This window comes from Staurois parvus, unplaced genomic scaffold, assembly GCF_062004578.1.
Source record: "Staurois parvus isolate SC_StPar_1 unplaced genomic scaffold, SC_StPar_1.0 ptg001432l, whole genome shotgun sequence".
Classification (NCBI taxonomy): domain Eukaryota; kingdom Metazoa; phylum Chordata; class Amphibia; order Anura; family Ranidae; genus Staurois; species Staurois parvus.
Window position 1 is genome coordinate 5,356,243 of NW_028319228.1, and position 25,732 is coordinate 5,381,974.

Consider the following 25,732-nt stretch of genomic DNA (forward strand, 5'->3'; position numbering starts at 1 on the left):
AGGAAAAAAGAAAAAAAAAAGAAAAAAGGCTAAAAAGTTCCTAAACGCTACTAAAATGCACCTAACAGCGGTTTTCTACATGTACTGTAAAAGCGCTAATAAAATCCACTAACAAAATCCCAACACTCCTAAAAGATTACTAAGAAACACTATTACAGACAATGTATGGAATGACTCAGCGATGACGTCACCCATAGACTTACTATGGTGCATCAGTTTTCAGCTGTCCCTCCTCTCCCCTGAAGCCGGCCGCTGGGAGCCAATCACATGACTGGAACGGAGCGTCCTGAGAATAGGCATTTTCCTTTTACAGGGTGGTTAATATGGGTGATTTTTTTTTGGGGGGGGGGGGCAATTTTAAGCTTAGTCCAAGCCTGGATTTCCACTATAAGCCATCTTATCTTTATGTCAAGCCATCTATATACTTGCATGTCCAGCAATTTCAGCAGTACTGCTCACTGGGCTAAGCATTACCATCTTCATTTCTGGTGTCATTGTGAGCCATCTCTTTCATCTAGGTCAAGCAGCTGGGCCCCCTCATATTATTATTACTACAGGTACTTATATAGCGCTGTCAATTTACGCTTCACATATATATTGTACATTCACATCAGTCCCTAACCCTCAAGGGGTGTACAATCTAAGGTCTCTAAATTACATTCATACATACACATACTAAGGACAATTTAGACAGGATCCAATTAACCTACCAGCATGTCTTTGGAGTGTGGGAGGAAACCAGAGTACCCGGAGTAAACCCACGCAGGCACAGGGAGAACATGCAAACTCCAGGCAGGAGGTGCCATGGCTGGGATTTGAACCAACGACCCTATTACTAACAGGCGGAAGTGCTAACCATTTAGCCACTGTGCTGCTCGTTATATCCATAGTATAAGGTTAGGTTTTTCCAAGTTCCTAGAGGAGGTTTCAATGTCATGGATTTATTTGACATCTCCAGGTGTCTAGGTTACCACTGGTAAGGACAAGCCAGCTTTGGGACCCAGATTCTAGTGTACTTCATTTACGCCTGTACTGCCTCAATGGTAGCAGCAAATATAATAACCTTCCCAATAGTGCATTTTTGTTTTTTTAGCAATAAATCGCATCTCAGATAAACCTCATTGGCTACAATATGGATTTATTCCCCTCCCCCCCCATTATGCCATGACTGACTGTCGATTTTGATCCCATCTCACATTGGGATATGGAACTAAAATTCCCAACACAGGGTGGTCATATACATCGCTCCAAAACTATTTGTTCCCAACTCGTTGAATGAGGATGTTATTAGGGACCTCCCCGTTTCCTAATAAAAGGATGTTTTAGGGACAAAATAAATGATCCTCAGTCATTTAACATGAAAGTCCGAGGACATCTTGTGGAAGAGAAGGTTACTGCAGGACGTATGTCCCTGGATTGATGTTGAGTATTGCAGCATCTAAGCTACTTTTTAGTTTTGGATCCCACCTGAGGGCCCATTTTCATTTTTATTTCTTAAATGCTGGTATTTGTACTTTATTAGACCGCACCTAGTTTTTGTTTTCAAAGCTCACGCTCCTGTTTGAGTTCAATACAAAAAAAGGATTCTTTGCCTCCTCTTAGAACTCAAAAATGTAGTGCTAGAACAATAACAAATTGGCGATACAATTATTCATGCAAGACTAACTCCAGGCAACTTATTTTTTTTTTATTTTTGGTTAGAATGGAGGCTATTTCAAATGTCTGTTGAGATTCTTTTCAGTCTTTGGCACCATTGGGGAGATATTTTTCATCTCGTAGATTGTAAACTCCAAGGAGCAGGGCCCTCCTATCCCTCTTGTATTGAACTGTATTGTTACTGTATTGTCTCCCTTTATATTGTAAAGCTCTGAGCAAACTGTTGGCGCTATATAAATCCTGTATAATAATAATAATCACTTCCTGTGCCTGCCATACCCAAACAAAAATGATGGGGTTGTCACAGGGCAAGGGGCACAAGCATCAAGAGTACAAACGTTGCCAGAAGTTCTAACCCTTCCCTGGAGGTACTAAGACGGTGTTATTGCCCATGTTGGAGAGGTTTCCCTGCAATTTCTGTCCAGGCAGAGAGAGTAAATCCTCACAATGCGCTGCAGACAGCAATGAAAACCTTTAAAAAACTGGTTTAGCCCTTCTTCACTCTATTAAAAGATAAAATAAACCTAAATATAAAGTTTTGGTCGCAGTTCGGCTTTAACATATAGCTGGTCATACATGGCTTGAATTTACGCCAATTCTTATGAATCAGTGGACCTGCAGACACAATTGAATGAGGAATCAAAAAAGTCAGGCAGGAAATTGTCAGCTAAAAACAACTGCCGTAAATTGCATGTTGTCACTGTTCAGGTATTCTGACAGTTGTGGGATCCAGCTATAGCTGGCAGCAAGAGATTCAGCCCACTGGGTTGAACGGAGAAAAAAAACTTTTTTTTTTTTTTTTTTTTTTTTTTTTTTTTTTACACATGTATGGCCAACTTGGTATGAATGAAAAATCTTTGTGTATAGCCAGGGTAAGTGTCCCTTTAATGTGGATTTATATACTAAAGGAGAAGAGATCACTCAGCCCTGCACACATTCAGTGTAAATACACAATCAGTGCAGGGGGGAGAAGAAATTCTCTTGCACATGATTGGATGACTAGAGTACACACAGCTGCACTGGGCTAAGTGAACATTCTATTCCTCTGGCAAACCACCTCAAATAAATGCAAACATTCATTACTTGGAGAATGCAATATCAGCCACACTTTCCATAAAAAGAATAGAACTAGAGAGAAAGTCTGCCTTATAATGTGATGCATGTATATAGATCCCTGATGGCCAACCTGCAGCCCTTTGGCACTTACTATGCGGCCATTGGGACCCCTGCAGACAATAGTCTGTGTTCTTGTTACCTAGTGCCTTACTCATGATCCCTGAAGGACAAAAACACCCCTTAAGACTGCCTTCATTTATTTATTTCGCACCCCCTTACTTTTTTCAGTGTTGTCAACCTTTTCCTATTTTTATTTATTTTTTAACTTTCTAGTTTTTAAATGATCCTGCTAGGAGAAATATTAAGGGCTCATGCATACAGACATAAAAAATATTTTTATGGTTCTGTGTTAAGATCCATATAATTAAAATTACAAAAATCAGTCTGTGGAACTTCACCCGCTCAGTCATCACTGACTATTTTTAACCCTTATTCTGCCAATATTAGCAATAGAGATGGGAAAGTATATCGTATTTACTTGTTTTAAAAACTTTTTTTCTCTTACATTTCTTTAGTTACGTCCTGGTTTCCATGCTTAGGCAAAGTTATGTCATACATCCCAGGAGTTTTCAAGAGGGGAGGAGCTTTTTCAGCTAAGCACGCCCTTCTGCCTGCATGCCTGAACTAAGGGCAGATAAATTCCAGGAAGCAAATGCTACAAGAATCATCTGCCCTTACCCAAGATGGCCTGCAGCTAGATATGCTAGGGGGTGTTTTTCAGCACGATTTATCAGCAAAATAAAGCATGGAGACATGGATGGATGGGGGAGTTTGCTTTGAATAATAATAATACTAATTATAATGAATTAAAGCGTTTTTGGTTTGTGGTGCTCAAATACAGTGAAGTTCTGCTTTAAGCATGTACACCTATGAGTGCATGTAAGTGTACAGGGGTAAATCTGAGCAGAGGAGTGGACACATTTTGGGAAACTGTACATTTTTGTGTCTACATGTATTTACAGAAGTGACCATTATTTCATTTATTACAGGTACTGTACTTCTATAGTGCCGTCAATTTACGCAGTGCTTTATATATATTGTACATTCACATCAGTCCCTAACCCTCAAGGAGCTTACAATCTAAGGTCCCTAACTCACATTCATACATAAACATATTAGGCCAATTTAGACAAGAGCCAATTAACCTACCAGCAGGTCTTTGGAGGAAACTGGAGTACCCGGAGGAAACCCACGCAGGCACAGGAAGAAGATTCAAACTCCAGGCAGGTGGTGTCGTGGTTGGGATTTGAACAGATGACCCTATATGCTTTTTTTCCCCCCTCTCCTGAAGGGCCTTGATGCCAGCAAGATTCTGTGTAGGTATCGTCAAACTATGACAGTACGCACAAGTCCTACATGTCATCTCTAAAAAGGGGTTGTAGGAAATACAAATGTGGAGGGTTTGATTTGAAAACAGGCGATAATGGCAGTGGTCTCTAGCAGACTCATGTAAAAGGTCACTATTTGTTTCAGGTACTTCTATAATGCCATCAATTTACGCAGCGCTTTACATATATATTGTACATTCACATCAGTCCATAACCGTCAAGGTGTGTACAATCTAAGGTCCCTGACTCACATTCATACATACACATACTAGGGCCAACTTAGACAGGATCCAATTAATCTACCAGCAAGTCTTTGGAGTGTGGGAGGAAACCGGAGTACCCGAGGAACCCACGCAGACACAGGGAGAACATTCAAACTCCAGGCAGGTGGTGCTGTGATTGGGATTCGAACCAACAACCCTGGTGCTGCCAGGTGGAAGTGCTAACCACTTACCTCGGTTCACATATATGCAGCCGTGTGGGCCACGTTTTGCTCGGGCATGAGAGCCCATTCATTTGAATGGACTCCCGTGCCCTGTGACACGCAGAGAAGAAGTCCCTGCACGTCTTCTGAAAACGCAGCCCGCATGGGAACCTCGATTCCCAGTACGGTTGCATTCTCCAGTGCGGGCAGTGTGCCATTACAACTAATGGCACCTGACCGCGGGTCCGCATTCCTTTGTGTGGGTGGTTTTTTGTGCAGATCTGCAGCTGCACCACCCGCACATGTGTGAACCTAGCCTTAGCAACTGTGCTGCCCACTATGTCTATGACAGTCTTCTGAAACATGTTCCCAGTCTCCAACAACTTCTATAACATAGAACCAGCAAACACAAATGCTCCTGCGCTTGGGGATGGACTCGATGCAGGCTACAACCACATAAAGGAATGTCCTGGAACATGCACACCTTGCTGCCCTCAAATGGACCGGGGAAATCCAAATATACTGAATGAGGAAAGAACAAACAGAGGGCGCACAGGCCTAGTGCATTACCATAAAAAATGTTTAATAAAAAATAAAGTAGGTGTTGTACTCACAAACGACAATATAGTCAAGGCACATCATAAAGAACAGCTGGGTCAACACCGCACTGAGTAACAGTCCATAATAGGGAGTATAGACATCCAAAAGGCTGACGCGTTTCGAGGACTTGCCTCTTCCTCAGAGCCACTGTGGACTGTTACTCAGTGCGGTGTTGACCCAGCTGTTCTTTATGATGTGCCTTGACTATATTGTCGTTTGTGAGTACAACACCTACTTTATTTTTTATTAAACATTTTTTATGGTAATGCACTAAGCCTGTGCGCCCTCTGTTTGTTCTTTCCTCATTCAACTTCTATAACATGCCTGTAGTCTCTGACCATCTCTTGTAACAGTCCCATTGTCTTTCACCATCTTCTGTTATAGGTCTACTTTATGTAGCATTATATTCACTAAATATGTGTGGCCCTTTGAAGATGACACTTGAGGCCCCTTACTACGGGAAAGTCGACCACCACTGATACAGACTCTTGAAACCATTAGAGCAACATCACGAACATGAAACCTTGTTCCTAAACCGATTCAAGCTGAAAATGAAGCAGTGATGAAAAGCAGCATTGACTGAAGCACACAATCAGCTCTGGCCATTTCAGCCAACGAGCTGTTCAGATAATGCGCTTCACCTCCCTTTTCACACATAACTTAGTAACGTTCTAGAAAGCCCAACTCTTGTCTTGGCCTCACATCCTGGAACTTCCTTTCCAGCTGTTCTCCGATGCGCTTTCAGTGCTTGTATCTGCTTGCAATAAATATGAGGTGGTGCATGCACACATTGAAAAGGTTATTTGTCATCTTCACGCTGCTGGCAGCAGGAACATTTTAGGAGCTTTTTTTTTTTTTTTTTTTTTTTTTTTAGGAGGAAGGCATGACCACAAACTCACTACGTGATATTTCATATTGGGATTTTGGACGCTCTATTGGTTACAGCGCATATTTCTTAGCCTACACAACAAAAAACTGTCAAGTCTTGGACGGGATAGCGGTTTCAGCACTGTGTGTGGTACAGATATCCTCATTTCTTCGTCCGCACACACTTGATATCTGCATTACTACAAAACAATTACTCCAATATACATGCGTGTACATTTCCACACGCCCTTCCAATTGTTGAAGGATTATCGTGCCAAACCAAGCAACGATATCCCAGCAGAATTTTCTAAACACAGCATCTCGGAGTATCAGATGCTAGTTCCTGCCCGTCCAAGATATTAATTCATGTGTACTCATGCTGCAGCTCATAAGAAAAACCCATCTGTGCAGCCAAAACACAAATAACACTACAACTACTGTGCTGTGAGCCCAGGCATTTTTCCTCCTCTCCCCCCTCCTGAAAGGAAAAAAAAAAAAAATGGACCACCCTGCTCTTATGGCAGAGAGCACTGTTTACATTGCAATCCTTGACTGTGTAATACTTCTGGCATTTTGGTCAGGATTCCTGAGCTGGGGGCCAGAAGCCCTTAAGCAATGATTTCATAAAGTAAAATAGAACAGAAAAGAAAAAAAAAAAAAAGAAAGAAAGAAAACTTGCATTAATACACAGGTTCACGTGCGGCTTATTTATAGCCCGATTCTATGTACTTGTTCAATTAAAACCTGAAACTCTGTGTAACAATGGCAGAGGGATGTGACTTGTATCCAGCAATTAGAGCATATGGTAAGGCTTGTATGAAGGGACCCATTCAGTAGAGTTTGCAACAGAAGTAATACTTGATGAATATGTGTTTGGAAGGGGGGGGAGGGGGTGAAGGGTGAGAGCACACAAAGTCGAATTGCTTAGATTCTAGATTGAAGGAAATTATTCCAGGAAATATCGCATTGCTTACATTTGTTCTCCAGTTTCACTACAATAAATTGCTGTATCCAGCTAATTATTTGTATGGTCATTAATGCGTCTAGAAATAAATCAGTCTTGCCGCAAATCTAATCCAGGAGAGTTGCAGGAGGACCTTGATGAAGAACTTACATATTCTACGGGGGGGGGCTCACTACAATGTAAATGCACACCGTCACAATATTAGCCAATGCTGTGTCAGGAAATATTAAGGGTAATAATGATCACATTTTTTTGAAAAGCTCGAGTTGTTCATAGTTGATATGACAATATGAAATGTTTGAGCTTCCTTAAAACCAAACTCCAGGAAAACCACTAAATACACAGCTGTAAAACATATGTCAACTGTTTTGCTAACAAAGGATTTGTAATTCTGTTTAGCCAGCCTTTTGATCCAGGCACCCCAGTCAGACAACAAAGCCAGGGCCAAGACCTTACTTTTCTCTGCTGCAGTAAAGCAAGGCAATCTAGTCCAGGAGCCACCCCTTCCTGGTGCCTGGCTAATAAAGTGGTAGCACTCTGATGAGGTCATCTCTGTGTTCTCATCTTGTGTAGAGGATTAGCGGAAGATGCATTTAATACAGGCATTTATAGAACGCTGACAATTTGCACAGCACTGTACACATATATTGCACAGTACATTCACATCATTTCTGCCCTCAAGGAGCTTACAATGTAAGCTCCCTAACTCACATTCATAGATACACATACTAGGGACAATTTACACAGGAGCCAATTAACCTACCAGCATGTTTTTAAAGTGAAACCAGAGTGCCCGGAGACATATTCAGGCAGAATTCAACTTGTAAAATTCCTGGAGTACAGATGGAAGTTGAAGTTTAGTTAAAAGAAAAATCTGGGGGATACAAAACCAAGGGTACAACTTACCTCTGAAGAGTAACATTCTGTAGGCTGCTCTTTATTGTAAAAATACCCCCCTCAGCAATGCTGGCTACTCTTATTGAAGTGGTTAGCACTTCCTCCTGGCAGTACTAGGGTCGTCGGTTCGAATCCCAACCACGGCCCTACCCATGGAGTTTGCATGTTCTCCCTGTGCCTGTGTGGGTTTCCTCTGGGTACTCCGGTTTCCTCCCACACTCCAAAGACATGCTGGTAGGTGAATTGGCTCCTGTCTAAATTGTCCCTAGTATGTGTATGTAAGAATGTAAGTTAGGGACCTTAGATTGTACACCCCTTGAGGGTTAGGGACTGATGTGAATGTACAATATATATGCAAAGCTCTGCGTAAACTGACGGCGCTATATAAGTACCTGAAATAAACTTCCAGTACTGTATGCGTTAACTGACTCAGCTCTAACAGTGACAATCACACTACTTGCCCTCCCCTTCTGCTCCACGCATCCTTTCAGAGGATTTCTTGTATTTACTCAGAATGCAAAGTCTTCAGTGATTGGCGAAGGGGCCAGCAGGACACAGGATACTCTTCCTTAGAGGTAAGTTGTGTCCCTGGAGCTGTACCCCTCAAAAAAATGCTTAACTAAAAACCTCACAAAAGTGATATCCACAAATCATGGATACTTTAGTCCTACCCATGCAGTCCAATGCTGATTAATACTAAAGAGAGGGGGATAAAGAAGAAAAAAAAGACTTCAATACTCCTACAGCACTGTGATGTGCTTGGAAATAAATATATGAGGTTTAAGACGGAGTAGCATTTAGAAGCCATACAAACAAGGAACTACCAGGCATTTTAAGGAACCAAAAGAAACCATGCTTTCTTTGTCAAGAAAAGAAAACACTCAAGAAAGGCAGGCGCCAGCTGTAACTTTTAGCCACACTGGCTACTGGTCCCTGGGATTTGTCCAACTCTATGTTTACTCCTTCAGAAGACTCATGGGAGCCATTTATGATGTGACATTTAAAAGCATGATGCATCAGGCTCCATGCTCACTGGGCATTTTAATAATGCTGGTAACGTTCGCGGTGTCAAGTCACGTTAAAAACATGAGTTTTTCAGCTTCTTTTAGTTTTTTTGCATTAGCGATGGTTTTTTTTTTTGGTCAAAAAAATTCCCAAAAAACCCCGCCAGTTTGCGGTGGTTTATCACGTTTTACCGTGTTTTTCCAGCATTAGAGCATTTTTACAGCTAAAAAACTCCTCTAGAAACCTACTAGTCCTGGGTTTTTTTTTCCAGCCAAAAACCGCTTATTCCAGTCTATGTGTACACGGACACATAGACTAACATGCTGGGGGCTTTACTGGCTGTAGAAAAAAAAAAATCATCAAAAGCCAAAAACAGCAGCTGTAAAAACATCCAGTGTGCATGATGCATCAGAATAATACAAACTTTAAGAAACCAGGAGGTGCTACAATGTATTCATGCTACAACCCTATCCATGTGATATGCCATTTATAAAATCCTCTATTTTCCTATGTAATAAACATATAGATCATTGACATTTCCTCTGATGTTAGAAGAAACCTACAATAACACGACTATTATGAGGCCAATAGGCAAGGGAGGAGACTTGAGTTCAAATGTCCTTTTCTCATCCCTATAATAGTTATTTCTCATTGAAAAAAAAAAGCTGGTTGTTTACAGAGCTGGAATGAGCGATCAAGCAATGACGCAACCCTTATAAAGATGGCGGAGTCTGTTTTCTATAAAACAAAGGGAGCTGCAAAGCAAGCTGCTCTGCTCCCTCTTTAGACAAGCCATAGTGCACTTGCAATGCATTGTCATGTATTACAGGTTTGTAAAACCTAGAATGTACATGAATATAAAGCCCAAACAACTTGACCCAAAACAGCCTGACTTTGTCTTAACACTTGCCCCCGCAACAAACCAAACCTTTATACTGCCCCCTACCACTAATGTAAGCTCCTTACAATTATTAAAGTGATCCAGCCTACTTAAAAAGTGTCAGCAAGTATCCATTCTGCTGTACAAAGTTTACTGATATTTAATAACGGTCTTAAAAAGAGAAGTATGGGCAAATCTCATTTGGCTACACTTCTCAGGTGGGTCCCAGGAGTGCACTTATCTATACTCTCCTGTGAGCCAGAATAAGTCAACAGGGGGCTAAAGCCTGTTGTCGGCTGGGAGTCACAGACCTGTCGGGATTCACCCAGATTCCTTATAGGCAGCTGGTTCAGCCTCTCAGAGTGCAACCGAGAGCCTCAGCCATTCACTCCCAGCCCCTCTCCTGCCCAAAAGTCCAGTGAGCGTTAGAGGGGCAGAGAAGAAAACTAATGGGGGACAGCCTGCTGCATCAGATAGGCGTGTATGTATATTTTTATAGGTTCCCGCACTTCTTAAATATCAGCATAACTAAAATATTGGAAGCCTGTGTGCTGTATAAATAGAAAATGGACAAGAATCAGCTAAGAAAAATCAGTACTTGGTTCTTCACTTTTTGTACATTATCTTGAAGCTTATCCCATCTTCTTCCTCCAGTAGATGCTATTGAGCTACCCTAACAATTCCCTTTAGATCTTTTTGTACGTTATCTGGAAGCTTGTCCCATCTTCTTCCTCCAGTAGATGCTATTGAGCTACCCTAACAATTCCCTTTAGATCTTTTTGTACGTTATCTGGAAGCTTGTCCCATCTTCTTCCTCCAGTAGATGCTATTGAGCTTTCCTAACAATTCCCTTTAGATCTTTTTGTACGTTATCTGGAAGCTTGTCCCATCTTCTTCCTCCAATAGATGCTATTGAGCTTCCCTAACAATTCCCTCAGATCTTTTTGTACATTATCGGGAAGCTTGTCCCATCTTCTTCCTCCAGTAGATGCTGTTGAGCTACCCTAACAATTAGGGTAAACGAAATGACGTGAATTCCAAAAGGCCAGGAGGTAAAAAGAGTGCAACAACTGTGTGTTATGATCAAACAAAAAAACATTCAAGCATCACTACTAATGAGGCTTATTAAAAAAAAAAACCAAAAAAAAAACCACACAACTTTCATTGGCCATAGACATCTCATTTTGTTTTCATTCAGCCAGAACAGATTCCTCCATCTAAAATACAAGGTGGATAGCAGAATCCCTCCACTGGGACATTGTATTCTGATAGTGTGACCTGGTGCGGTCAGAGTACACTGACCAGGCTGCAGCCACTGAGCGACAAACATTTTCCAACTTGTCCTTTCGACAATGTCAATCAAATGATCAACTTCTGTTGAATAGGGACGACCACACACTAATCGAAATTCAGCTGAACCAGCCACATTTTGATCCATCTATGACCAGCTTTAGATTCTTGCCACCCTGAGACAGTACACACAGTATCATTGCCCTTTTTGGCCATTACCTTGATGATTTGATATATCATCACTTTTAAAATTAGGTGAAAATAGTGCAAATCACCAAATTATAATTAACAGTATTAGAACAATACTTCTTCCACAAAATGGTAACTTCTACTATTTACCTTAAAGGGGTATATTAATAAAGCATTGAATGTGACTTTCACTAAACATTCACTGGACCACTGTCATTTAAAGCATGAGCTGCGAAGATGAACCCGCATTAAAAATTTTTTGAATGTCAGATTCAAAGCTTTATAAATATTTCCCAAAGTGTATAGCTAGGACCCCTATGAGATTTTGATTGTTGTCTGTAGTATTTTGTCCTATAACACTAGCTGCAATGTCAGAAAGTGACCCACGGTTCTCAACACTTTCCATGAGCCAAGCATCGGCAGGAGGAATACAGAGAAACAGGAGGCTGGCATGCAAAGCATCCGTCTCCTTTCTAGATGCAGTGTCTGGAGGCCATGCGCCAAGGGATGGGTGCCTCTAGAAAGAAGGGACAAAAAAAATACTAAATGTACTTAGTCCCACTAAGAACTGAACATTAATTAGAAAAAAATAAAAAAGGGATAATTCTTTCTAAATGCCACAAGCATTGCCTTGCAAGAAAAAGATTGTTCTAAGGAGGGAGATATCCGAGGAAATGAATAAAAAACGCCGAAATTAGCCAAACTTAGCATCTTTTGTGCGTGTAAATCAAGAAGGCCAACAAAAGGTCAACTTTGAAGGCGAAGCCCAAATTAAATGTAAACATTACATTGTGGAAACCGTACAAATCTACCTCCGCTTTGTCCAGCCAGCACTAATATAGGCATAAACTGTACAGCATAATCTAAACAAACGGATCGGTAAAGCCATACATCTGGAAACCGTCATTTCTCCTGACTCAAAAAATTTAAATAAATACTTAACTTTACCATATACTGATTTTTACAAGTTACATTTTCCACGTCTGCATCTCCAGTCCGGTCAATGGTAGCTGACCAATGTGTACATTATTCTATGAGCTGCAAAGTTTAAGGGTTTTTTTCTTATAAACATAGCATAATGTATGGCATAAAAGCTGAAGTAATGTATTTCTAGTTGTGATAAAACAGAGTCCAGGGGTATGGAAATTTTGGAAGGAAAAAAACAAAAAAAAAAAAACCTACTTGTCCAGGAATTAAATCAGTGTCCCAATCTACTTGTCCTGATAAAGACATTTTTTTTTTTTTTTTTTTAACCAAAACCGTATTTAAAATCGGAGGTGATATTAGAAATGTCTGGTGCTTTTAAAAACAAAAAGGGGCTTTATGGTGACTTAAATGTGTAATATTTTTAACATTGCGCTGTTTATCTCCTCCTCCCCTCCCTGTCTCCAGCACAGGACCAGCAGGGAGGAGAGAGACCATGCAGTGTAATGACCATGGATTGGCTGCTCCTTAGGAAAGGGTGGGTCAGGGCTTATCCTTTATCCCTTTCGCTGACCAAGCTGTATTTGCGGTTTTTGCGCAAAGTTAAAAAAATCATTTTAGGCCTGCAGATTACATAAAACCCCCAAACAGTATATATTTTCTGAAAGCAGAGACCTTAGAGAATAAAATGCTGGTAGTTCCAATCTTTTATGTTGCATGATTTTACCCCAAAATTTTAATAAAACATACAAGTAAGTTAATTTTAGGGCACAAAAAAGCAATAATTTACCCTATTTTTTGTAAAATATAAAAGATGAGGTTGTATGGAGTAAACAGATATCTAACTTGTCCAATCTTAAATTCGTGAAATGGCGACGAACTTCAGTACCCTATATTTCCTATAGGTTGACACTTTTAAAGCCCTTTATAGGTCATCAGTTTAGCATTACGGAGCAGGTCTGCTACTAGACTTATTGCTCTCATCCCAACGTGCGCGGCAATATGTGACATGTGTATCGCAATTGCCGGTTTCATGCATAGGCACCCCAGCGTGTGCTTTTACATTTGTATGTGCGTATATGGAATCCAACATCCTTGCAAAGTACTGAGAAATGTGAAGATCAGAACCTTGGCCCCATGGACGTATATATGTGCAGTGTATGGGCAATCCGGCTCACCCTCACTACCGCAACACATATGTATCACGTGATCAGCAAGATCTTAATGTACCACGGGCGATGTATATCAAATATTTACAAATTATTAACAAGGAGTAAATAAGTTCCATATCCATTGGAAGACTTCCCCTCACTTCTTGTTCTGTGACAACTGAAATTTTGGGTCTTCTATCACCTTGGCTGTCAATGACAAATGGTCACCAAGACAAATAGAGGGTGAATGTCTTCAGTGGAGACACGGATATCAATAAAAATTTGGCAAGAGTTCATATCCTTCCCTATTTTATCCTAGTCTAAAAAAAAAAAAAAAAAAAGTGTGGGGAGTACATACATTTTAAAAACTCTAAATTTTACAGCAGAAAGTACTCTTATTTCAAAAGCGTATTACATTGTGTTCCTCTTTCAACAGTGACATGGTTGCCTGCTAGCCTTCTAAATGCTAATGTAACACAGAGCAGGAGAAAAGCAAGAGGGGAGTCAGTTTTGAGATCCAGGTCTACTCGTGAAATTTTAGGATGAATTGCTCCACTGTGTCTGCAGCTACATAGGCCAGTAAGGGTCTATTTTTAAAGTCTTTTTTTTTTTCTTGCTGAGTAAGAAGATATTTAAATATCCATAGGCTGGCCGTAATTTCTACTTTACAGGTGGCCAGCACCATAGGCCATGAGAGAACATGTGCATGCGATTTGAAAATGAGCAGTGCTGCAATGCACTTTAATATGTGCCTGAGATATGTTTATATAGCTATATATATATATAAAACATATACACACACAGTGTATCTTTGCAACACAAGTTGCGTACCAAAGCAGGGCATTGTGGGACAGTGAAGGGGTCAAGCCTACTCTCCCTACTTCCAAAAACGTTGAAGCATCCCTACAGGAAAAATATGAGCTTAAAAAGGACTTCCACAAACAAATAGGTATAGTACTATAGCTTTATTGCAACCAGCGTATGGCGAGTCACTGCCCTTAATTCTTAAGCCTTGAATTGGACTAGACTTACCAAAACGTCAATACAAAATAGAAGTTATACCACTGTCCTTGTTCATTTGTGGAAGCCCTCTGAGTGCCTATGTTATATGTTGCTACATTGTTCATTTAGTGGGGAGCATCAAGGCATTTATAAATGCGTACACACGCACGTTATCAAGCCAAGACAAGGTTCTGTTCCCAATCATTAATTTTCTGCGATGTATGGCTGAAAGAGGTTGTCCGCAGCTTGCTGTCAAGTAATCTTCCGGCATGTAACAAAATATATCCTCCTAGAACACAAAATTATCTCAAATATTTTCCATTCGGATAAGCTCATGAAAAGTTCACACATACATTTGTAAAAGTTATTTGTAGATCTGTGACATAAACCAGCCTTTAGTTCAGGTTTAATGATCCTCTAAGTGCTTGTCTCTAGAAGTTCAAAAGATTTATCTTCTCACAAATTGTAGGTCATCATAACATTCAGTATTCAGAATAAATGGTTCAAAAAGGAAACAGGACAATAATTTGAAAAATTCTGGTTCACTGGGGGAGGTGTTCCTTTTCTGTAGGGGAAAAGCTACATAGACAGACACATGGCAGAATTGCATAGTGCAGCGGTCTCTAAACTGTGGCCTGCGGTTGGATGTGGCCCTTTGCTTGCTTCCATCCAGCCCTTGAGGCACTATTGCTCCCTTCCATCCAGCCCTTGAGGCACTATTGCTCCCATTGACAACAGAGCATAAATCCTGTCAATGATTCCCACAATTAGGCACTATTCCTACCAATGACCCCCAACAATGAGGCACTATTCCTCCCACTGACACCAATGATGGTGCACTTTGCCTTCCCGATACCAACAATGGGGCAATATTTCTCCCACTAATACCAACGATGGTGTATTTACTCCCATTGATGCCTGGGCATCTTCTACTCTTCTGCAGGCCATACGTGGTTTGAATTCTGAACGATTTTTAGTTGGAAAATCGAAAACGTCATTTGCTCGGTAATCTGATGGTGCCATCAATGATTTCAAAAATTGTCATAAAGTTCACCCCATATAACAGGCGAAACTTCTGTTCCTTCCAGGTCATGGCTCATGTGCATATTCTTTTCGGAAAAATGATCATACGATTTGACCATCGAGTCGAAAATCGGTCGTTTTTCACAAATTTTCCAACATGCCCGATCACCGGAAAAGGGAGGAACCACGAAAATTGGCCAATGCCATTGACCCACTAACAGAGCGAAAATCAGCTGATTATTCTAAGGTACGATTTAGTGGACGAAAAATCGGTCGAATTTTGACCCATGTATGGCCGGCCTTACTGGCTACAGTCTGGCTCCCTCAAACGTCTTAAGGACAGTGGTATAGTGCATCGAATGCTGGACTCTGGTAGGAATGCTATAGAACCAGCAGTGTTGAAAACTGACATTCCATTATGGAAACTCTCCAACAGAAATGCACAAACACTAAATTTACAGCCTTCTAGATACTTAAAATAGAACTTAACTCTCAATCAACATTGACTGTTTTTAATCCTTATGCCGCTACCAGTAGCATTGGTAAACAGGAAAGTATATATTTTCTGGTTTTAAACTTTTTTTTAACATTTCTTCAGTTACTTCCTGGTTTCCAGTAAAGTATATCATCCATCCCAGGAGTCTCCAGGTTGGGAGGAAGAATTTTCTCACTTAAGCACAACCTCCTGCCTGCATACCTGAGCTAAAGGCAAATGAATTGCAGCAAGTAAATGCCTGGAAACGGATGACCCTTATACCCCTTTTTGAGCTAGTCATAATCAAGGCCCATGCAGATTGAATAGGTGTATATTGAATGGACTATAAAACGTAGACTATAGTATAGACTACAAACTGTAATAGTGCCCTTCATTCTACCTTTAGAAATTGGTATCTCTTTAGAAAGCTTACCCAAGACGTATTGTGGTTGCTTGTGCCAATACACTACATTCATATACTTTAAAGTTCTTCGGCTGGTGCTGTAACTAAAGGCAAAAACCTTTAAGATTTAGATTGGTGAGGGAATAAAGCTATTGCCAGATTTCATTGCTGTCTGTGCCCCCTTTACGGAAATTTACTTTGTTCTGGTGATTAATGTCTCTGGGAATGAAAGTGAGGGTAAACTCAAAATTTAAAGTTGCCACCCAAACAGCAATAAAGGGAAAATCATCCAGTCTGGACACTTGTTCCTGTGAGATATTACAGACACTTTCAGACAGGGTGGACCCGTCAGTGGATCAGTCTGCTCAGCGGGGGATCTCTCCGCTGATCAGCGCTGAGCAGGTGGATGACAGGTCTGTGTCCACTCCACTGCTGCAGAGTGGACACAGACACAGCCCACTTGCTGGGAAATTTCCTAAGGAACCGGCTAAAACTCATACAGTGTAGGGCCAGTTTTACTTTTCACTTGCACTTCTGCCACCCTGAACTACCGCTACAGTCCCTTAAAACTCCAGTGCCAGTCCAATAGGGAATGTCACAGCAGGTAGAGAGTCCTTAGAAGCTCTAGTGGTGGATTGCAGTGGCAGGGGAGTGTGGGGACAGTAAGTATTCTAGTAGTGCCTGCTATCAAGAAAACTTGTTGTTAGGTCTATAGTCCCCCAACGCTTAAGGCAAGATCAAAGCAGTCCCGGAGGTATCTTATAAACATGTATACACAGATTTTCTTTATTGATGCATCATGGCCAACAGCTCTAGTGACAGATCATGTTCTCCGAGGTCATACATAAAACAGAAGAAAGTCACACAGCACACTCCTTTTAAAGTATATATAGTGCTATAGTTATTAAGAATAAAACCTATGGATCCTAATAAAGCCTGAAGGATCAAGGAATATAGCGATAATCACTAACACACATGGGCAGGAGAGTAATCTCCACATCACAAGGACAGAAGGATAACACCCAATGGCTACCATCAGCATCAAAACACAGTGGATGTCAGCAGCCAAGGCTGAAAATATCTGACGCGTTTCTGGACCCCCCACCCAGTGCCCAGGTTATGCAGGTTTTTATTGTTGGAAGTGTTCTTGATAGGGAAATTGTTTCTCTCTACTTCTTATAAAAGGCATTACAGAGGCAGGAAAAGAAGGAAAAGCTCCACAGTAGGGTCATTCAGAAGCTTTAAAAAACGTTGGCTGGAGTTAGGCTTTAACCAAACAGAATTCTCACAATGAAAATGATAGTCATGTTAACACCACCATCACCGTCAATACCAAAAAAAATCTTTCCAGGTGCAACAATTCCCTTGAGTCCAAAATCTAGAGATAGAAATGTTCCTGTGCTAAAATCTTTGAGACCTACTACAGTGTAATCTTTATACTGGAAACCTTTTTTAATTTGGTATATGTTATTATAATCTCCAGCAATATGTTGTATTGAGGTCTGTTAGGATGATGATGATGATCTGGGTGCTATGATTTAGTCTCACTTTCGGCATGATGATTGCAATAAAATGAATCTAATGTTCATCCGCTTAAAAAGGAACAGCGAGATGAGACACTGCAGCTGGGGCAGTGGGACCATTTAAATGAGACCACTGCATTTAAGCTGCTAGCAAGTAAAAATTAATAATGATAAACCTTAAGCTTTCTTACACCTTCAACATAATAAAACAAAATTAAAGGCTCCATTCACACTTGTGCAACTCCAAAGTCATGCGATTTCCATTGCGACTCTGGATTTTACTGTTGCGCAACTGTCACATTGATAACATTAAGATGTGACTTTCATGCGTCTTTTGAGAGTTTACATTGCTGTCTATGGCACTCAAGTTGTGTCAAAAGTAGTGCAGGAACCTTTAAGTCAAATAAATTTGAACAAACTATTGAAATACAAGAGCTGCAACTTGGGGCCTAAAGTCGAGGGACAAGTCGCATAAGTGTGAATGGAGCCTATTAGCTAAACTGCAGTAACCGCAAGAAAGTAATAAGTGGTTTTCATTTAATGCAAAAAAATAAATACTAAGATATTCAGAATATACTATGTGAAAACACATTTGGGGCTAGTTCACCCTACAATCCCTGTGTTTCATTATAATGCGATTTTTGTTTTTCCCTTGAATCCTGTACGAAAAAAGAAATGTATTCTGATGTGAAACCTAACACAGTGGTGTGAACTAGGGTGATTGGAATACACTGGTTTTACTGTGCATGCATTCAGAATGCATTCAAGAAGCGCAACCAAAAGCATATGGCGTGAACCAGCCCTTAAGGAACACAGTCCTCTTAAGCAGAACATCCTGTTTATTCAGGAACTCCTGAAGTGCTCTAGGCCACCCAAGTCTTTAAAACAGTCCTTCTGGTGTTCCTGGAGCACACATTCAGTTGGTTCTTTGCAGCCTTTCAAAACAGAAGGAAAGTGGAGCTGCACATCAAAGTCCTGTGACCACAAGCTGTAGTCCCACCAAACAATACAAGTGCATAATTTCATGGAACTCCAGTTAGAATGACCCAAGTGGGTTTCTTATATATCCTTGATAGTATTAGCAGCTCATTTACAGTTTTTACCTGTTGTCTAAAACTATGCTTTAAATATGAATGGTTTGAAGTACCACATGCATGCGTCTATTACAAAAAAAGGAATGGGTCCCCAGTCAGCTCACGCTGCACGTAGTAGTAGTAGATACCCAATCATTGCTGGCTCCCAACGACACATGGCCAACTATGGCCATGCCAAGTAAAGGTGACACTCACACAAACCAAGAGGTCACCATGTTCATGGGACTTGTGGGCAAATATATGTAAAATCTTAAGTTCTTTAGAGCCATAGCTGTTAGCCGAAGCTTTCCTTTCTGATCTCCATACAATACAAACAGTGTTGCAAAATATGTTCAGTTTAGAAGATATGTTGTGTGGTCCAATGGAGAAGTCCAGTCATTCCCTAAATCTAAATAAAATAAACATGTAGGATAGTGTCATTTAGGGTTTATTGTATTCGCCAGATTGTATGGGTACCTTAAGCTTTCTTACAACTTCAACATAATAAAACAAAATTAAAGGTTCCATTCACACTTGTGCAACTCCAAAGTCATGCGATTTCCATTGCGACTCTGGCTTTTACTGTTGTGCAACTGTCACATTGATAACATTAAGATGCGACTTTCATGCGTCTTTTGAGAGTTTACATATCTGTCTATGGACCTCAAGTTATATCAAAAGTAGTGCAGGAACCTTTTATAAGTCAAATAAATTTGAACAATTTCTATTGAAATACAAGTGCTGCATCTTGGGGCCCAAAGTCGAAGGACAAGTCGCATAAGTGTGAATGGAGCCTATTAGCTAAACTGCAGTAACCGCTATAAAGTAATAAGTGGTTTTCATTTAATGCAAAAAAAATAAATACTACAATATTCAGAATATACTCTATAAATTTTTATCAATGTAAATTTAGAATGAGGCCTCTCATGCATTTTGAAACAAAAAAAAAAACACAAAAAAAAAAACCCCACAAAAACAAAAAAACTAGCAGTTAAGGTAGAACTCTGGCCAACACCTTTTCTCTCTCTCTTTTTTTTTTTTGATACAGTGAGAAAGGGTTAGAATCTGTCAGGTTTTACGATTCTCTATGTCCTCTTTGGAAAGATTCACTTTCATGACGACCAATTCACATAGAAAAGTGGGAAGAAAATTGACAATGTTATATTTGTCAGCAGAACATGTGAGATTTCTCAATGGGGGCACTTGTTTTGTTGACAACGTTCAATAGCGAGTTTTCTCCTCATTTTTAAATTTCCAGTCACCTAGAACAAATATCTGTCAAATAGGGACAGCAATAAAAACAAGACAAAAGGGTTCTAACACTCACTTAATCTGAACAAAAAAAAAAAAAAGAAAGGAGGAGAGATAGTCTTGGTTGGAGATTTAAGTGAATGAAAAGTGAGTATGACGGATAAAGAATGCAAAATTCCTGAACCAATTTTACCTGGCACTGGAAATGAACAACAAAACAATATGGCTGTTAAATAGGTATTCTGTCAAAATAGCTGCCATTGCTGACTTGTTTTTGGAAATTGCTTGTTCCAGGCTGATGACTGATCGTGAGAATTGCATCACTACTTAGTCATTGCCTTGGAACAAGCATGTACATATCAGACATGTTCAAAACTAGTCTGCAGAGGCAGCTCCCATATTTCTATTATGACAGATTCCTTAAAGCCCATTGAGATCCCTGCATGCTCGTTTTTGCGTAGCATTAGGCAGTAGCTCCATCATGTGTTTTCAATGCTTTTGTGAATTTAGAATTTGAAGTGCATAGGGCTAACAGCCATTGACCAAGGCTTGTTAATACCTATTGCCAATGCATCAAAATACATCATAGGCATTTTGATACACTGCCATTGACTTCTATGAACCTCCCAAATGCACTAAAAACGTAGAAAAAAAATAAAATAATGGACATGATCATGATGGGACCAGACATTATCTTTATCGGAAACATGGCATCTGTTTAAAGCATCAAAACACAACAGTGTAAATGGACTCTTAAAAGGAATGCAAAGCAACAAATGTTTCTGCATCAAGCCATCAATTGCTCATCAACAGCAACACAGCACTACTTTTTTTTGCGCATCTGCTACAGTAGCAAATCTAAAGAGGTATAACCTGGGACTGCTCATAGCTCAGGCATGTTTACATACCTAAAATGACATTTTTGCCAAAAATACAAATTCACCAGAAAAGGCTAAGCCCAGTAAAATGTACAGCATACAACATCACACCAGCACATCTAGATTTATAAACACACAAACACCGGCATCCTTTTTATTTTTTTAACTCAGAACATAAGTGCATAATTAATATTTAAAAAAAAAAAAAAAGTAATAAAAATAATCTGACTTAACCATAGAAAAGCATATTATAACTTTTTTTTTTTTTTAACAACCTTTCCGTCTGGGAGTACTGCAGTTGAACTATCCCGGCTGTAGCCCTTAAGTCTCTAATCATCCATTCTGGTGTGCACCATTCTTCCCTTTTTCTAATATACCCACAGTCTTTTTTACCTTGGAGACATATGTTGCACACTCCCCTCCCCCTAGAAGCAAGACTTGAAAGCTGTCCAAAACAGGACCACACACACACACAGAACTCTACAGGTTGTAATGTGCAAGTCTTCCTGCAAGGGGCCTGCGCTCGCTCGCAAAAACGACTCGCTCAATGACTAATATACAGCAGATCAGATATGCTGTACAATGCACCACATGCTGAAGCAAATACTAACTCGAATCAAATCCGGCAAACTCTAAAAGACAAACAGCAGCAAAAGCTTTGTCACTGTCATGTATATTAAAAACACACAGGCCCAGCCGTATGGACAACATGTGCGCAAATGGACACCTCTTTAAAACAGCCATACAAGTCACATTTTCTACAATATTTGAAATCCAATTCTATTTTCACCCAATGTAGAAAAAAAAAAAAAGGTATATATTGTAAAAACAGGAGTACTTCTTACCTTCGACCCAAAGCTCCTCCATATTCGTCTCTAGGTTTGCTGCTCGTAATCCTACAGCAAAAGCACCAAATATCAAGAGGCCCACTACCAAAAACTTGCCGCAGTTTTTTTGTATGTAGCAACCAAGTTTAAATAATAGTCTTTGAAACACTCCTCGGAGCCACAATGGAGCTTTCCTGCCCGTAGCCTTCCCCTAGAAGAAAAAGAAAGGATTTCAAATAAAAAGGAGCGTACACATGAGGCAAAACCTCGCCAATAAAGTCATTTCCTGCATTTTGTCAAAATACCCCCATATTACACGTCTTCATCACAGTGTTATAAACTAATGTATGTGGGAGCATTGGCTACATAGTTAGTTACTGTTTCAACAAGAAAAATAGGCCGCTATAGAGTACTATCCAGATTTGTATATACAGATCACAGAACTGTAGTCAGACTGGGCCTGTAGGGTCTACATTAGGCGGACACATAGGTCCGTCAAGGCTTCATTTCTTTTTAGGAAGAACTGGATCATCAGGCTCAATTCTTTTGTATCACTAAGTAAATGTGACCACACATTAAACAATCTGATTGTACAATCTCCTTTAGATCTACCATCGACTATGCAGTGCCAGGGTCTGCCTTACTTGGTACAAATGAAATGGATTGTTTAACTGAATCTTCATACTATTTAGTTTGGGCAAAGCTATAGGAGATTGTACAGAGAAGTGAAGACAGCTTTGCCTTTTTTACAAAGCTAAATGAGCATTCACTTTGCCAAGTACACATTCTAATCCCATAGTAACCAGTGGGATGCTTACATTCACAGCTTGGTGCATGAATGCTAGTTAATTGCTTTGTTCAAAACAAAAAACACAATGGCTTAGTAGTTAACACTTCTCTACCTAGCAGCATTAGGGTCCCTGGTTCAAATACCAACCAGGACACTATTGGCATGGAGTTTGCATGTCCTTCTTGTGCTGGAGTGGGTTTCTTCCAACACCATGCTGACAACTTAATTGGCTACTGTCTAAATTGGTCATAGACTGTGAAATAGCGACCTTCGATTACACGTATGTTTGTGAGAGATAGGGACCTTAAAGTGGCTATTCTCAACCAGAAATCCGTAGGAACCTGGGATTCCTACAGAGGTTTCTAGAAGTTCTTCAAGCTGTGGCTGGTTGACCTTGCCCCGGATGGTTTCTAACCACCATCATAACGAGCATTCTTCCCAATGAGTACCAACGTAAAAGACATTCTTTCCACTGACCACCAACTAAGCAGCACTCCCTCCCACTAACCACTAACATAAGGAGATTTCTTCCCACTGACCACCAACATCCAACATAAGGAGATTTCTTCTCACTGACCACCAACATAAGGAGATATTCTTCCCACCGACCACCAACATCCAACATAAGAGACATTCTTCCCACCGACCACCAACGTCCAACATAAGAGACATTCTTCCCACCGAACACCAACGTCCAACATAAGAGACATTCTTCCCACCGACCACCAACGTAAGGGGCATTCTTCCCACCGACCACCAACGTAAGGGGCATTCTTCCCACCGACCACCAACGTAAGGGGCATTCTTCCCACCGACCACCAACGTAAGGGGCATTCTTCCCACCGACCACCAACGTAAGGGGCATTCTTCCCACCGACCACCAACGTAAGGGGCATTCTTCCCACCGACCACCAACGTAAGGGGCATTCTTCCCACCGACCACCAACGTAAGGGGCATTCTTCCCACCGACCACCAACGTAAGGGGCATTCTTCCCACCGACCACCAACGTAAGGGGCATTCTTCCCACCGACCACCAACGTAAGGGGCATTCTTCCCACCGACCACCAACGTAAGGGGCATTCTTCCCACCGACCACCAACGTAAGGGGCATTCTTCCCACCGACCACCAACGTAAGGGGCATTCTTCCCACCGACCACCAACGTAGGAGGCATTCTTCCCACCGACCACCAACGTAGGAGGCATTCTTCCCACCGACCACCAACGTAGGAGGCATTCTTCCCACCAATGTAGGAGACATTCCTCCCACCGACCACCAATGTAGGAGACATTCCTCCCACCGACCACCAATGTAGGAGACATTCCTCCCACCGACCACCAATGTAGGAGACATTCCTCCCACCGACCACCAATGTAGGAGACATTCCTCCCACCGACCACCAATGTAGGAGACATTCCTCCCACCGACCACCAATGTAGGAGACATTCCTCCCACCGACCACCAATGTAAGGGGTATTCTTCCCACCGACCACCAACGTAAGGGGTATTCTTTCCACCGACCACCAACGTAAGGGGTATTCTTCCCACCGACCACCAACGTAAGGGGTATTCTTCCCACCGACCACCAACGTAAGGGGTATTCTTCCCACCGACTACCAACGTAAGGGGTATTCTTCCCACCGACCACCAACGTAAGGGGCATTCTTCCCACCGACCACCAACGTAAGGGGTATTCTTCCCACCGACCACCAACGTAAGGGGTATTCTTCCCACCGACCACCAACGTAAGGGGTACTCTTCCCACCGACCACCAACGTAAGGGGTACTCTTCCCACCGACCACCAACGTAAGGGGTACTCTTCCCACCGACCACCAACGTAAGGGGTATTCTTCCCACCGACCACCAACGTAAGGGGTATTTTTTCCCACTGACCACTAAGTTCATTTTAGCAGGGTTACCCCAAGACTTGAAAATTATTTCAAGGGTTCTTCTGGGGTAAAAATATTGACAAATGGTGCCTTAGATTGTTATTGGCTCTAGTATATGTATGTATAAGAGGCAAGGATCTTAGATTGCAGGCTCCTTAAGCTTCCTGTCACTTCTATCTAAAATACCTGAAACGAATGACATCCATTGAATACATAATTATACAGTATGGAAGTAGATGAACGAGTGAAACCAAGCATCACACAGGTGATTGGGTGTTATCCTCTGTGTGGTGCCCAGTTTCATTCTTTCCTCTACTTCTATGTTTCATGACACCCATACATGTATTAGAGAACCCCTAAATAGTCAGTGTACAATTCCCAGTATCTCTAAGCAGAATGATCTTCCAGGACAAGTGTTAGATACCCTGATCACCAGGTCTACAATGGATGGAGCAGTTCAGGCTCCGTAGAATAAATTCCCAATGATCCATGCTAGCAACGTAAGAGGGGGAAAGACTCAAAGGACTGAGTTTACTAGGACGGTGCACGTGGTGACAATGCCAAGCAGTCCTGTCCATGCAGTGTGATGGCAGAGGGAAGCAGAGCAGCCCTGGACAATATCTATGAACGGGAAGAGGACAGCCACATGGTCTGCTCTCGTGTTCTCTCTCCCCAGTGGAGGAGAAGGGGAGAGAATGGTCCCTGGAGCTGGGGATTCTGAACAACCGTGTACACATTGCCCTACACATCCCATCAGGTCTCATCTGTTTACACTTTTCACTTTCTTACACTTGCCCTGGGGGCCTCTGAATGTAAGGGGATGTAGTGAGACAGTGCGGGCTCCCTGTGATCTGTATGTAAGCTCTGTGTACAATCACATGTCATTTCTATGTACCCCCTTGTACACAATCAGATCCCTATGTATTCCCTTGTATATATGATCAGCTCTCTGTGATCCCTATACACCCGTGTATGATCAGCCCCCTCTGATCTGTATGTACTGTCTGTGTACAATCAGCTCCCTGTGTACGACCAGCTCCCAGTGTTCCCCATGTACCATGGTGTATGACCAGTCCCCTGTGATCCCTATGTACCCCCTGATTACAATCAGCCTCCCCAAATATGACCTGCCCTTTAGTGATCTATATGTACCCCCTGTCTATAGTCAACCCCTTAAGTATGACTGTGCCCCCTCCCATCATGCATAATTAGCCCCCCTCTAATCCCAGCATGTGATCAACCCTCCATATGGTCACACCACCCTCACTGATCCCTATGTACCCCACCCCCCTTGTGATCCCTATT

General features: G+C 41.3%; 1 protein-coding gene across 3 annotated transcripts in view; it reads right to left on the reverse strand.

Moving 5' to 3' along the window:
• The window catches only part of PTCH1 (patched 1), a 144,378-nt gene that overhangs the window by 83,065 nt on the left and 35,581 nt on the right, over nucleotides 1–25,732 (reverse strand). For all 3 annotated transcript variants that reach the window (XM_089662136.1, XM_089662135.1, XM_089662134.1), the window contains exon 2: nucleotides 21,765–21,957. In XM_089662136.1, the coding sequence (XP_089518262.1) occupies nucleotides 21,765–21,957 (193 nt within the window). The remainder of the gene's footprint in view (nucleotides 1–21,764; nucleotides 21,958–25,732) is intronic.